Below are 15,623 nucleotides of genomic sequence, written 5' to 3' on the forward strand. Positions count from 1 at the left end.
CACCGGGTGTCTCCCTCAGCTCATTTTCTTCAAATCAGACGCATCAGATTTGTGGAGACGCTCTGCCTGCCAGACACAGGGTTAGGTTAACCCTTTAAGACCTACCATAGAACCAAGTCCGCCAGAGCTTATATTATATTTTTACATGCTGTAGTGCCATTTTTGGGAGCATTTCAAGTTGCTATACATCAATACAACAATTATAGCCCAGATTTTAATAATATGTATTCATTAAGTGCATAGTAATTACATAAATTGCAAAAAAAGTGCAATAAACTACAAAAAAATTGAAAATCGTTTTTGATTTTTTAACATATATTTCTAGTTAGAGAAATTTAAGAGGCTTATCCCTCAAAACTGTAAATACAAAAAAGTTGCACAAAATAGTTTCCTACCACAGGAAATTTATTTTGAGTGTCTTCATAGTTTTATTTTTGAAATACACCAATTTTTATATACTGCTGGAAAAACGAAAATAAATATTATACTTATATTATATATTATATTATATATATTATATAATTATATATTATATATATATAATTTGCAAAAAAGCAGCATATGCATCAAAATAAACTATTTCCAGCAGTGCAATATGAGTCCTAAGCATCCCAGAAAAGACACAGAAAGTCATAAAGTCAAAGATAACTTTTAAAAAGACCAGTATAGGCCCTGAGGCCCTGATGGTAAAAAAAAACTACATTTCCGCGAAAATGACGTCACTTCCGGTTTCGGGCAGGTAATGGTGGACATGCAAAAGTTCGCGCTGATGTCTATTCCAACGTAGGAAGTGTTATGAACAGCTGATCGGATCGGCAAAGCGTGTTTCTGGAATATTATGTTTTTGTTGCTGCAAGTGCTTTTTATGCAGTTTTTGCAAAGCTATATGTGGAAGGAAACTGTGACTTAGGACAAGCTGATGGCATAAGATGTAAGTACAACTCCTCCGGTTTCATATGCAAAAAAATTATTGCCCTAGCTTACGTGCAGAGCTACCAGGATTTAAAAATAGTTACGCAAAACAGAGCGTGCCCGCTCCGACCGGCTCTAATGGGTTAATTGGAAACACTAAATTGCCCATAGGTTTGAATAGAATAGAATAATCGAATAGAATAATCCTTTAATTATCCCACAAGGGGAAATTTGATTGTATCAGCAACATAAACACACATATACAAACAGAACAGGATACAGAACAGAAACATAATTTTTACATATTTACATCATGATGTAAACATCTATATTTGTTGGGAGCAGTTTTGATTGTACAGTCTGATAGCTGCAGGGAGGAAGGGAGGAAGTCTTTAGAAGTGCTCCCTGGACTCAAAATAACCTCAGCCGGCTCAGCAGGTAGAGTCTTCTCTGATCCCTTCCTGTAAAGAGCATCAGTGTTGTGGCTCCAGTCCAGTTTAATATTCAGGTGAACACCCAGATACCTATAAGAGTCTACTGTCTGAATTTCCACTCCCTGGATGTTCACCGGTGTTAGTGTGGTGGATCTGTGTCTGCGGAAGTCCACAACCAACTGCATGGCACCAGTCCAAAAAGTCCAGAGTCCACTGTCTGTACTCTGAGTCATCCTCACCTGTGATGAGGCCGACTATGGCAGAGTCGTCAGAGAACTTCTGTGGGTGGCATTGTGGGGAGTTGATGGAGAAGTCTGCAATGTAGAGGGGGAAGAGGAACGGTGCCAGTACAGTTCCCTGTGGGCCCCCCGTACTGCAGATCAGCGTATCAGAGACACAGCCCTGTGTCCTCACATACTGTGGGCGTCCTGTGAGGCAGTCCAGTATCCACTGGGACATGTGGTGACCCTCCTGATAGCTCCAGCTTGTCCCTCAGAGGTCGTGCCTGGATGGTGTTGAAAGCACAGGAGAAATCCAAGAACATGATCCTCACAGTGCTTCCAGGCTTCTCCAGCTGAGTCAGAGCTCAGTGCAGGAGGTAGATGATGGCGTCCTCCACCCCGATGCCAGGCTGGTAAGCAAACTGCAGCAGATCCAATGAAGACCTCACCAGGGGGCGCAGATGGTTTAGAACCAATCTCTCGAGGGTCTTCATCAGATGTGATGTCAGGGCTACCAGCCTGTAGCTGCTGAGGTCCTTGGGATGGGAGGCCTTTGGTATCGGTACCACGATGTGGTACTTTCCCCAGTGACAGGCTCAGGTTGAACAGATATCCTAGGATACCACACAGTTCATCTGCGCAGCACCTCAGGAGCCTGGAGCTGATGCCATCTGGACTTGCAGCCTTCCGCACCTTGATCTGGCAAAGCTCGCTCCTCACTCGAAGTGCTGAGATAGAAAGAGTGGATTTGGGGGGAGGGGAGTGTAAGTTGGAGTCCACAGAAACCGTGGGTGGGTGTGATGGCTGGGAGCTGAGAGGTGTGAAGTCCTGAGATGAAAGACAGGCACTCCCTGAAGATGAGGGAGATTGCAGCAGAGGGGACAATGCTGGGGGAGGGGTGGGTGTTTGATCAAACCTGTTAAAATATTTATTTAGGTCATTCGCCCACCCCAACTCCGCCATGAACGGTCCCAAGCCTGGATGAGAAAGGAGGAGGGTTGGGCGTCAGGCTAGCAACCCGTCCCTGTAAAAAAAAACCCTACCGCTACAGAAATGACAAACGAAAGCAGAAGTTTTTTGGCAACGTGGCGGGAATTCTACTTCAAACGGGATGACGGTGCTGGAAGAAACCAAAAATGGCATCCAGCGCCCGATGGAAGCATTATTCTCTGCCAAAACCATCACAAGAATTGGGACATGGAACGTTCGCACGTTATATCAGAGCGGACGGCTGGCTCAACTTTTGAAGGAGTTTGACGATTATCGGCTAGACATCCTTGGAATCAGTGAAATGAGGTGGATAGAGAGTGGCCGAATTATCAGCGATGGCAAGACAATCTTGTACTTGTGTCATGAAGATCGACATGAACATGGAGTGGGGTTCGTATTGAGCAAAGAAGCCATGAGCGCACTCGTTGTTTGGAAACCTGTTAACGACCGCATCATCACAGCTCGTTTTAGATTTGGACACGCCAAGAAGACCATTGTGCAAGTCTATGCACCAACGGACAATACAAAAGACGCTTTCAAGGACAATTTCTATGATCAGCTGCAAGACGTCGTTAATGACATCCCGAATCACGACCTTAAGATGCAAGACTTCAATGCCCAGCTGGGTGGTGACCGATTGGGATTGGAGACAGTGGTTGGACCGCATGCATCTTCAACGCATCTCAGCGATAACAGCGAACGATTAGTATCCTTCTGCGAGCAAAATGGGCTGTGCGTTGGAAATACATACTTCCAGCACCGAGAGATCCACAAGAAGACATGATGATCCCCGGATGGGCGTACATTCAATGAAATTGATTTTATCTGCATCAGCCAAAAATGGAGGTCTGCTTTGCATGACGCAAGGGCCTATCGAAGAGTGGATGTTGGATCTGACCACCACCTAGTCAGAGCGGAAGTCAAACTCAAACTCTGGAACCAAAGACAGCCCGCACCAAAGAAACCACTCGCAATTGAGAAGTTCAAGGACCCAACCGTTGTCAACGCCTTCACTTTAGAACTGCAAAATCGTTTTGCCGTCCTTGGAGAAATGGAAGACGTCAAAGACCTCTGGACTGGCCACAGGGACGCCACCGTGGAGTCCACCAAAAACACTATCAGAAGACGCAGAGGAAAGAGAAGCGAACAGTGGATCCAAGGAAGAACATGGAAACTGATCGATGAGAGAAAAAATCGTGAAGCTCAAAAAGAGAGCAGGCCAAAAACCGAACAAGCCAGAGGGGAGGGAACCCAACGATACGCAGTTAGATCAGCTAGTGAAGAAAAGCTGTTGGAAAGACAAGAAAGAATGGCTAGAACGAAAAGGTGCCGAAACTCAGGAAGCAGCAGATCGGAATGACTCCAAGACATATACCGCATCGTAAATGAGTTTACTGGATCGAGGACTAATGCAAACGTCCCGGTCAAGGACAAAAATGGGATGCTCCTGATCACTCAAGAAGAGCAAAACAAAAGATGGGCCGAACACTTCCAAGAGACCTTTAACCAGCCAGAGCCCGCCACGACGTACAATTTTGAGGCGGAGGATGCCCAAGATGAGCTTGGGGTCAATACTGGCAGAATCATCATCGAGGAAGTGAAGATCGCAATCAAGAGCCTTAAGAACAACAAAGCGACTGGCTTAGACGAAATACCAGCAGAGCTCCTGAAACACGGCGGCCAAGCCATGGTGGAAGAACTGACGACCCTGTTCAACAAGTGCTGGCAAAGTGGCACAGTGCTGGAGGACTGGCGAAAGGGCGCCATAGTCAAGCTACCAAAGAAGGGCAAGACCTCAGAGTGTACCAATTGGAGAGGCATCACCCTTCTCTCTGTGCCTGGCAAGCCATTCTGTATTGTCCTCGTTCGACGACCGAGGAGTGCCTTCGACCAACGTCTATGAGAGGAGCAAGCTGGGATCCAAAGCGGCCGATCGTGCACAAAACAGATTTTCATCTTAAGTAACATCATCAAACAGTGCATCAAGTATCGGCAACAACTCACCATCAATTCCGTCGATTCAAGAAGGCCTTCGATAGCATCCACCGCGATTCTCTTTGGCAGATCCTGCGCTTGTACGGTGTCCCTACCATCTTCCTCAACATCTTCAAGGACCTGTACTTGTGATCGTGCTTTTGCGTTAAGACCGGAAATGGCCACACCGACTTCTTCAAGAACACCACCGGCATTAGGCAGGGCTGCATCCTGTCACCACAGCTTTTTCTCGTTGCCCTCGACTACGTCATGCCGCGAGCTGGTGCCCGTATAGGAGCTGGCATTCATTGGTCTGATCAAGACCGTCTTGGCGACCTCGATTTCGCTGACGATATCGCCCTACTCGAGGAAGATGAGCTGAAGCTACAGCAAGGAACGACCGATCTAAGACAAGAAGCCAGCAAGATTGGCCTGAGGAGCTCTGAAAAGTCGCAGATCATGCACGTCAGTTCCAAGGACCCATGACGGGGGATCTACATCAGGACACAGCAGCTAGAAGAAGTGAAGAAATTCCCCTACCTCGGTAGCGTGATTTCCCATAACAGCGATGTGGAGGTGGATGTCAAATGCCGCACTGGAAAGGTGGCTGCGGTATTTCGGAGGATGAACAAGATCTGGTCCTCCCCGACCATCTCCCTCAAGATCAAACTCCACTTGCTTAATTCGGTCTTGATCCCAACCGCCATTTATGCCAACGAGACTTGGAAGGTGTCGGCCTGCATCAACACCAAGCTCGACGTCTTTCAGCAGTGATGCCTTCGCTGGATTCTGTAGATCCGCTACACCAAGCACATCACCAACGAGGAGGTCTTGCGAAGGAGTGGCACGGTCAAACTTCACAATATCGTTGCAGGCCAAAGACTCCGACTGGCCGGCCATATCCTCCGCATGGATGACGGACGGATTCCAAAAACAGAGATGCGCTTGCAACCTCTGGGCATTAAAAGACCATGAGGATGTCCCTGTAACACCTGGCAAAGGTCATTCCATCAAGACCTAAAGACATCAAATATATTGTTGGAAGAAGCTGAAGCCCGGGCACAAGATCAAGCCTGGTGGCATTCGTTTGCCGTCCGATATGTCAACATAAGGCATGGGAGGATCTAAGTAAGTAAGTAATTTACCCACCCCAAGTCTCCTGAAGCCTGGGTGGTTGGTATTTGTCCTGAGATTGTCTTCAGGCTGTTCCAAACCCCTCTGATGTTGTCCTGTTACAGCTGCTCTTCAATCTTCCTCCTGTAGTTTTCCTTCCCTTGCCTTATCTTCCATTTCAGCTTCTTCTGGACAACTCTTAGCTCCTGTTTGTCTTCAGATTTAAAGACTCTCTTCTTCTCCTTGATGAGAGAGCCTTTATTTCAGGATTTATCCATGGCTTGTTGTTAGAAAAACATCATTCCTTTATGATGGGTACAGTGTTGTCCACACAGAAGTTCATGTAATTCATAATGCAGTCTGTGATGCTGTTGAGGTCATCCTCCAAAAGGCTGCAGAGGTTAGAATAGAATAGAATAGAATAGAATAATACTTTAATTGTAACACAAGGGGAAATTTGGTAGGTTGTCCCACACAGTGGAAAGGAAACAGTCCCTCGGGGCCTCTTCAGTCTCTGCCGACCATTTCCTTACTGTGCGTTTCACAACTGGTTCTCTGTGTACTAGAGGTTTATACACAGGCTGGAGATGAACAAGGTTGTGATCTGAGCCCCTCAGGGGAGGAAGAGATGACGAGCTGTATGCCTCCTTGGTGTTAGCATACAATAAGTCCAATGTTTTATTGTCTCTGGTGAGGCAGGTGGCGTACTGGGTGAAGGTGGGGAGAGAGGAGGACAGGGAGTGAATGGGAGTGCGAATGGTTGTCTATGTGTTAGCCCTGCGACAGACTGTCCAAGGTGTACCCTGCCTCTCTCCCCAAGAAAGCTGGAATAGGCTGCAGTGACTCTGAAAAGGATGAGCAGAAGTGAGTGAATGGATTTAAATAATAATAATAATATAAATGATCGAGTGTGATCAAACTTTTCATATGAAAAATGACATTAAGTGTGGTCACTCTAGATACAATAATATAATATCAAAAACCTCAAGGATTCAAAGTTTTATTAAATTGTAAAAGTTCAAAACTCAAAGACATTAAGTTTACAGTCATATAAGATCAGGTTTCACATTTCAGAAACTGGAACCAACTTTAAATGTGATTAAAATAATTATAAAACAATAAATTCTCTAATCATTGACTAACTGATGAATCACTGCAGCTCCAATATATTTTTGCATTTGACAACCCACTACAGCAACTACAGAATAAAACCGCTAACCAGATTGATGACAGATTTCAAACATGCTGAATATGAAGAGTAGTATCATTTAAACTCACATGATAATCAGCCATAAGAACAAATCAGATTTATATTGATGTAAGGTATATAAATGTAAGTACAGTTTGAATCAGTGCAATATTATTTTCATACATCAATGGACCACTGAACTTTTCAGCTTCTAAAATGTAAAGCATCATTTAAAAACGACACAAGTACATATAATGGTCAGGGATCAACATGAACCTGACTTCTCTGTCTATTTGAATTTAATCAACTCTGCAGTGGCTCCATCTTTCCAAGTCCAAAGTCCAGCATAGAGCGGCTGAGTGAATGTGGTCTGGACTCTGTGGAGGAGAGTCGTGGTTTCAGAGACGCTGTAGAAAGACAGAATACCTGCTCTGTGATCCAGGTACACTCCTACTCTGGAGGACCGAGGACCTGAGAGGACAGTTTGGACATCGTTGTGCACAAATATATATCTGTTTGTGTCACAATATAATGCCCAAGATCTGTCATTGTTTCCAAATAAACATTCATTGCCCAACCCTGTTCTGCTGATATTCTTGTATGAGACTGCTACACGAACTGCTCCACCTCTCCACTCCACCTCCCAGTAACAACGTCCAGTCAGACTCTCTCTACTCAGGACCTGATAACATTCAGTGAATCTGTCTGGATGATCAGAATAAGACTGTTTGAACATCATAAATGTTACTTTTCTGTTCCCATCAGATAATAACAGATGTGTGTTTGCTGTGTTTGGATCCAGTGTGATTTCATATGAACATTTTAAGAATTCAGCTCTGGTCTTTGGCTCTGTTGGTGACAGTAAAACATCCACTTCAGTGACTGTCAGTGAGATGTTTGTCCATTCCTCTCTCAGAATGTCCTGTAGTTTATCTCTGGTCTCTGACACAGCTGCTGCCACATCCTCAAAGTACCTCAGAGGACGGAATTTGATGCTGGATGAGTGTGTAGACTCACTGAGTGCTGACAGTGAGGGGTAGTTGTGTAGAAACTGGTTGTGATCCTCTGTGTGTGAGAGCTGCTCCAGCTCGCCGTCTTTCCTCTTCAGCTCAGCGATCTCCTGCTCCAGCTTCTCCTGAAGCTCTTTGACTCGACTCACTTCAGTTTCCTGCTGGGATCTGACCTGCTGCTTCACATCAGAGCTTCTTTTCTGGATGAGACGGATCAGCTCAGTGAACATCTTCTCACTGTCCTCCACTGCTTTATCAGCAGAGCCATTGATGGCCTCCACCTCCTGTTGAAGCAGCTTCACATCTTTCTCTCGCTCCTGGATTCTCTGCTGGATGTTTAGTCGTCTCACCTCGAGCTCCTTCTGCTTCTCAGTCCTTTCTGCTGCAACTGGGACTGTTTCGTGGCCTTTATGTTCATCCATCAGGCAGAGATAACAGATACTCTGCTGATCAGTACGGCAGAAAATCTTCATCACCTCATCATGACGAGAGCAGATGTTCTCCTGGAGCTTCTTGGAGGGAGCCACCAGCTTGTGTTTCTTTAATGGCGCTACATCATAGTGAGGTTGGAGGTGTTTCTCACAGTAAGAGGCCAGACAGACCAAACAGGACTTGATAGCTTTCAGCTTCCTCCCAGTGCAGAAATCACAGGCCACATCTTCAGGTCCAGCATAGCAGTGATCAGCTGGAGCAGCTTGGAGTCCAGTCTTCTTCAGCTGCTCCACTAAAGCTGCTAACATGGTGTTTTTCTCCAGGACAGGCCTCGGTATGAAAGTCTTCCTGCACTGAGGGCAGCTGTGGATTCCCTTCCTGTCCTCTTCATCAAAGTGGGTTTTAATACAGTTCATGCAGTAGCTGTGACCACAGGTTGTAGTCACCGGATCCTTCAGTAGATCCAAACAGATGGAACAAGAGAAGGTTTCTCGGTCCAGCTGAACTCCTTTCTGTGCCATTTCTCCTCTCAGTGTCAGTGACTGTGTGAGTTTCACTTCCTTATAACTGAAACTAGTCTAAGCTCTGACCTCAACATCATGTGTTTCTGCAGTGAATGGACCCTGTCAGCTCTTACACATCACCACATGTTGGTTACACCCAAGTTCAGAACTGAAGGGGAGGGAACGAGGAAACACGTGGACAGAGAGGAGGTGCTGTGTTTAAGAGCAGGAAGAAGAGGGAGGGTTATCAGGCTGTGCTTCACTCCAGGAAGAGGAGCAGTTTGAGAGCGACACTGTGTGTTTAACCCTTTTTATTTACTGCTCACATCAACTTTTAAGCTTGTTAACACTTTCTTCTATATAAATAAACTTCAGTTTAGAAATGTCAGAGTTCTCACTGAAATTATCATACAGTCCTTCAGTTTTTTTTCAATGCAGGAGGATAATGATCCTAAACATACAGATAAGGCAGCCACTGACATGATGCTTATGTAGCATTTAAGTTTATGCTCATTTCAATTGTTTCTCTCCATTAGACACTATCAAAGGTGAGAGGGTGCAGCAGGTGTAGTAGTTGGTGTATGAGGCAGTAAACATATTAAAGAGTTTTCAAACAGATTCAGCTCCACAAAATGTCATTGTTTCCAAACGCAGAGGCAGAAGCTGGACCAGGCGAGGGTGAAGGCTCGGAGGCTGGACCAGACGGGACTGAAGACACTGAGGCTGGACCAGACGGGACTGAAGACACTGAGGCTGGACCAGACGGGACTGAAGACTCGGAGGCTGGGCCAGACGAGACTGAAGACTCGGAGGCTGCGGCTGGCGAGGATGATGAGTCTTAAGCTGGGCCAGACAAGGATGAAGACTCGGAGGCTGGGCCAGACGAGACTGAAGACTTGGAGGCTGGGCCAGACGAGGATGACGGCGCTGCAGGCGACGGCGTGGAAGCCGGAGACGCTGGCGCTGCAGGCGGCGGCGTAGAAGCCGGAGACAGTGGCGCTGCAGGCGGCGGCGTGGAAGCCGGAGACGGGGGCGCTGCAGGCGGGGGCGCTGCAGGTGGCGGCGCTGCAGGCGGCGGCGCTGCAAGCGGTAGCGTGGAAGCCGCAGGTGGAGGCGCAGCAGGCTGGATGGATCCCTCGGACCCTCCAGCGATGACAGGAGACAAAGGCCGGAGCGGTCCCTCGGACCCTCCAGCAGAAGCCATCACAAAGCCAGCATGCATGGAGTCCACTAGCTGACAAAAGGGCAACTGGCAATGCACTGAGCACTGGCTCTGCCCAGGCAACGCTGACATGGTGCTGTTCTCAGGGGGCTGCTTAAATTTCAGAGGTCCAGAATAAGCTGGGGACTGAGACCTAGCCTCTGGGGAAGCCCTGGAGTGGCAAACTGTGCCAATGGCGGCTAAACCATGAAACGCACCCTGAGTAGGAATAAGACTTTCTCCCTGCATGGAGTGAACGAGTGAACCTGGTAATACTGGAGCCTGAACTACGAGTAACGGTGACACAGGGGCCTGAACTACAGGTGACACTGGAGGCGCAGGGGCCTGAACTACAGGTGACCCTGGAGGCGCAGGGGCCTGAACTACAGGTGACACTGGAGGCGCAGGGGCCTGAACTACAGGTGACACTGGAGGCGCTGGGGCCTGAGCTACAGGTGACACTGGAGGCGCTGGAGACTGAACTGAAGGTGGCGCTGGAGACTAAGCGGAGAGCGAGTGAGCAGCTGACACTGGAGACTGAACTGAAGGTGACAGTGGAGGCACTGGAGATTGCACTGAAAGTGACAGTGGAGGCACTGGTGACAGAGCTGAAGGTGGCTGCTGGGCAGTTAACTGAGCCGAGAGTGGCTGCTGGGCAACTAACTGAGCCGAGAGTGGCTGCTGCTGATCAGCTAACTGAGCTGAAGGTGGCTGCTGCTGATCAGCTAATAAGCTGTTGACATTGCTATCTGCCACATAAAACATAGCCCCAGAAAAAACAGTTCCACAGTCCAACACAGAAAAAGAGTCCTCACTCACCACAGCCGGCGATTTAGAAGTCAGAACGTCCGGCTGTGGGGTGGGGCGGGCAGCGAGGTAGTAGTGGCGGAGAGAAGGTGTGGTGTGAGGTGGAGAAAAGCCTGCATGGTCGGGGGAAGCGATTCCAACAGCCATGGCAAGCCGGAAAAGAGCCGTTGTAGCCAATTTTCCACTGCGCGGCGAAGCTCTTCCGGGGGTGTTCCAGCCACAGGCTAATGAGGTTCTCCACAGTGAAAATAATGTCATCCTTTAGCTCCTCAGAAGGGTTGCAAACTGCTGGGTCTATAGTGGCTAGTTCGTACTGTCACGGGTTTCCGAGGCAGGCCGTGTGAGAATATAAACGGACCCAAGATGCAGACTGCTTAAGTTGTGAGCGAGCTTTATTAACAAAAGGGTGAAACAAACAGGGACGATGAGGAAGAAAACCAAAACCTAAGAATAAAATAAACTGGGAAAAGCTACGCAAAAACAAACCTGAAACCTTGAGTCGAGAAACGGAGATGCAGGGAGAATACACGAGAACATGGAGGGGAACAACACAGACGAACCAGCAACGAGGACGAGGTAACACACACTATAAATACACACGCCAGGAATCAGGGGATGGGAAACAGGAGGGGAACACACCTGGAAGACATGACGACTGACGAGGCAGGGGAAACGTAAACTGACCACACTGACAGAGCCCTTCAAAGTAAAACAGGAAACACATACACATAATGACACAGACTCAAAGATGCGGACTAAACACAGAGACCTACTACACTAAGGGAATGCACAAGCAGGGAAGACACCAAACAGAGGGAACACCACTAAACCCTAGAAAATACAAAACTATCAAAAGTAAAAGTACATAACCAAAAACACTGGGTCACCGACCCAGGACCATGACACAAAAATGTGATAAATGTTTGACAAGAATAATAAAAAGAAACTCTGACTCCTTCTTTAAAAGTATTTTTCTGTTATTATGGTCGAGTTGATCACAACTTCTACAATCATCTGGCTAAATACAGGTATGTGAGAACCAGTCATTATTAACCCTTTATTGTCCAAGTATCATACAGGCTGCCTGGACGTATTTGGTTATTTTGGCTGTAAAAGGGCCAGAAATCACAGTATAAGTGAATGTTTTCGCGGCTTTTTTCAGAATAACCTCAGCTTTCAATATCTGGCAGTCATTTTCCATTATTGTATTGTTATGACAATGGAACAAGAGTTTAAAGTGGAAAAAAAAAACCAGACTGTCAGATTTAGAGTTAACTGATATTCAACAGGAACAAAATGTAACACAACAGCAACTTTTAATATTAACTTTAACTATACTAAATATGTACAAAAAGTTTTTGAGCCAAGGCCACTCATTTTTTAAATATCAAGACCTTTTTCGGGGCCATCCACGTCTCCACACCTGCTTCTCTGCTCTGTGCATCATCAGTTCTTACCTGTGACTGGACCATCGTTGGTCATGCATTCTAACGATACACCGTAAAGTTTAGTAAAGCTCGTCTTCTCGTCTTTCAGTAACCGTTTGAAATGTCTCTCTAGACCAGTAGCTTGTGAACAATTTGTGCTACCGTAATACACCAAATATCCTCTTGTTTTCGAAACCATTTGCATTTTCCCTCTAGCATAAATGATGACGGAGTTACAGTCATTTAAAGCGTGCTTGTAAAATGGGCTCTGTGGCCAGGGATGGGTACCGGTTCTGACATAAACGGTGGTAACCAGACCGAAAAGCAGCGCACATTTCTGTGCTTTATTTCGGTCACACAGCCAGATGGTCATTCCACTGGCTGTACTTCACAGAGAGTGCAGTACAGCCACAACAAAAGTTTGCCTTTTCTGTTGATACAACTTACCTCCTTTGGTTGGAACCAGTGCTTAAACAATGGAAAACACTAACTTTGTCCAAAAACCTCTCATGTTTAGCTGTTTTTTTTGTAAAACGATAACAATGTTAGCCTTTTCTGCAGCTATAGGGCATATATGGTATCACTCTATCAAACAAGAAGACAGCCGCATGTAACTACGACGGTGTTTGCTAGTTCACCTTACGTGTATTAATTTAATAACGTGGTTAGCCTACTCAACGTAAATTACACACTCTTGGAAAACTGGCTTTTGAGCAGCTGCAGAAAGGCAACCTGATCTTCTATGAATCAGACCTGACAGAGTGTGGGATTAATATTGTAGAAGCCTCAGTGTACTCAGGAGTGTTCACACAGATTTTTAAAGAGGAGAGAGGAGTGTACCAGGACAAGGTGTTCTGCTTCATCCATCTGAGCATTCAGGAGTTTTTAGCAGGCTCTTCATGTCCATCTGACATTCACCAACTCTGGTATCAACCTGCTGGAAGAAGAAGAAGAAACAGCCTCAGTGCAGACTGGAGAATCTTCAGTAAGACAGTTCTACCAGAGTGCTGTGGACAAGGCTTTGAAGAGTTCAAATGGACATCTGGACTTGTTTCTTCGCTTCCTCCTTGGTCTTTCGATGCCATTCAATCAGGATCTCCTACAAGGCCTGCACACACAAACAGGAAACAGCTCACAGATAAATCAGGAAGCAGTCAAGTACATTAAAGAAAGGATGAATGGCACTCTCTCTCCTGAAAACAGCATCAATCTGCTCCACTGTCTGAATGAATTGAATGATGACTCTATAGTGAAGGAGGTCCAGCATCACCTGAGTTCAGGACACCGGTCCAAAGTTAATCTCTCTCCTGCTCAGTGGTCAGCTCTGGTCTTCGTCTTATTGTCATCAGAAGCAGGTCTGGATGTGTTTGACTTGAGGAAATATTCAGCTTCAGAAGAGGCAAGGCAAGGCAAGGCAAGTTTATTTGTATAGCACAATTCAACAACAAGGTGATTCAAAGTGCTTTACAGAGACATTAGAAACAAGAACAAATAAAAAGCATGATTTAAAAAGAAGAGGCTCTTCTGAAGCTGCTGCCAGTGGTCAAAGCCTCTAAGAAAGTCCAGTAAGTATCCAGTTTAATCCTGGCAAGAGATTGCTTTAGTGTATTTATTTCAAAAGTTTGGAAAGTTCACTGATATACTGATATGTTTTTAGGTTGAGTGGCTGTAACCTCACAGAGAGAAGCTGTGAAGCGCTTTCCTCAATTCTAAGTTCTCAGTCCTCCAGACTGAGAGAGCTGGACATGAGTAACAACAACCTACAGGATACAGGAGTGAAGTTGCTTTGTGTTGGACTTGGGAGTCCACACTGTATGCTGGAAAGTCTCAGGTTAGCTGACTCTTTGTTTCAGGAGATTTGGATATTTCACAACAGTCATTATTTTATAGATGTTAACATGTTTTTTCTATTGTGGTGTAAGCTCTGAAAGAGAACAGTAGAGTAGAATTGAAACACACACTTCATAAATCAGAAACTATAACTTTATTTATGATTGTCCATCATAGCAAAAAAGACAGAAAGTCAATGCTTTTCTTTCCTTTTTTTTTAAACTGAGTGAAGAAAAGCCAGTTTGTTTGTCTTTTTAACAATTTTAACTGAAATCTGAATCTGTTAGTTCAACTGCATGTACATCATTAAATTCAGAGCAGTTCCTTACAATGATGTGACATGTTGTATGTGTTTGAAGGCTGTCAGTTGAAGGCAGGAGTGTTCACAAAGATCTTTATAGAATAAAAAGGGCTGTACAAGGATAGGGTGTTCTGCTTAATTTATTTGAGTATTCAGGGGTTTCTGGCTGCTCTTGATGTCCATCTGACCTTCATCAACTCTGGTGTCAACCTACTAGAAGAAGAGCAAACAGCCTCAGTGCAGGGTTCTGAAAGCCACTTCTACCAGAGTGCTGTGGATAAGGCCTCAGAGAGTCCAAATGGACACCTCGACTTGTTTCTTCGCTTCCTTCTGGGTCTTTCACTGCAGGCTAATCAGACTCTTTTAGAAGGACTGCTGACAAAGTCAGACAACAGCTCACAGAAAACTGAGGAAAAAGTCAAGTATTTAAAGAAGAAAATCCATGAAAAGCTCTCTTCAGAGAAAAACATCAATCTGTTCCACTGTCTGAATGAACTGAGAGGTTACTCTTTAGTGAAGGACATGAGTTTAGATGGCATGTCTATAGGTAATCTATCTATAGTTAATTTCTCTCCTGCTCAGTGGTCAGCTCTGGTCTTCATATTACTGTCATCAGAAAAAGATCTGGATGTCTTTGACCTGAGGAAATATTCAGCTTCTGAGGACGCTCTTCTGAAGCTGCTGCCAGTGGTCAAAGCCTCTAAGAAAGTTGTGTAAGTCTGTCTAACCTTTTTGACACTGATATTGCTTCCTTAAAGATGTTGGAAAGAAACAGATCATGGATTAAGACCAAATTTTTTATTTTCATTTTCATATACTTTCAGGTTGAGTGGCTGTAACCTCACAGAGAGAAGCTGCAATGCCCTCTTTTCAGATCTCAGCTTGCTGTCCTCTGAACTGAGAGAATTGGATATGAGTAACAATGACCTCAGGAGTCAAACTGCTTTGTGCTGGACTTGGGAGTTCACACTGCAAACTAGAAACCCTCAGGTAAACTTACTGTTAGTTTCATAAGATTTTGATATTCTACCTTAATTGTGATCATTTAAGTAAAAGTGTCTTCACACATTTCATGAATAGATGCTGGTTTGGTTCCGATTTAAGCCTTGAAGGAGTACTGGAGAGAAATAGTGGAGAAACATATATTTTAAAAAAATTAAATGAAATTTTTTTTAATTTTTTAAATTCAGATGTGGCATAGATGTGGCATCTGTGCTGTCTTGTTTGTTTGCAGATTGTCAGGCTGTCTCATCACAGAACAAGGCTTCAACTTGCTTGC

The 15,623-nt window shown here is 45.4% G+C and overlaps 1 protein-coding gene and 1 pseudogene across 1 annotated transcript; one reads left to right on the forward strand and one right to left on the reverse strand.

Annotated features, from left to right (window-relative positions):
- The first annotated feature begins 2,664 nt into the window (after positions 1 to 2,664).
- LOC120718407 lies at positions 2,665 to 4,228 on the forward strand (annotated as a pseudogene).
- A 2,482-nt stretch (positions 4,229 to 6,710) lies between these two features.
- LOC120718398 (tripartite motif-containing protein 16-like) lies at positions 6,711 to 9,187 on the reverse strand. Its single transcript, XM_040006946.1, has one exon. The coding sequence runs from the start codon at positions 8,794 to 8,796 to the stop codon at positions 7,123 to 7,125; it is 1,674 nt and encodes a 557-aa protein (XP_039862880.1). The 5' UTR covers positions 8,797 to 9,187; the 3' UTR covers positions 6,711 to 7,122.
- Between the last annotated feature and the right edge of the window lie 6,436 nt (positions 9,188 to 15,623).

Source organism: Simochromis diagramma, unplaced genomic scaffold (assembly GCF_900408965.1).
Source record: "Simochromis diagramma unplaced genomic scaffold, fSimDia1.1 OVJJ01000141.1, whole genome shotgun sequence".
In the NCBI taxonomy this organism is placed as follows: domain Eukaryota; kingdom Metazoa; phylum Chordata; class Actinopteri; order Cichliformes; family Cichlidae; genus Simochromis; species Simochromis diagramma.

Bases quoted from the DNA above. Each gene is read 5' to 3' on its own strand.
- LOC120718398 (XM_040006946.1), bottom strand. From the start codon at position 8,796: ATGGCACAGAAAGGAGTTCAGCTGGACCGAGAAACCTTCTCTTGTTCC.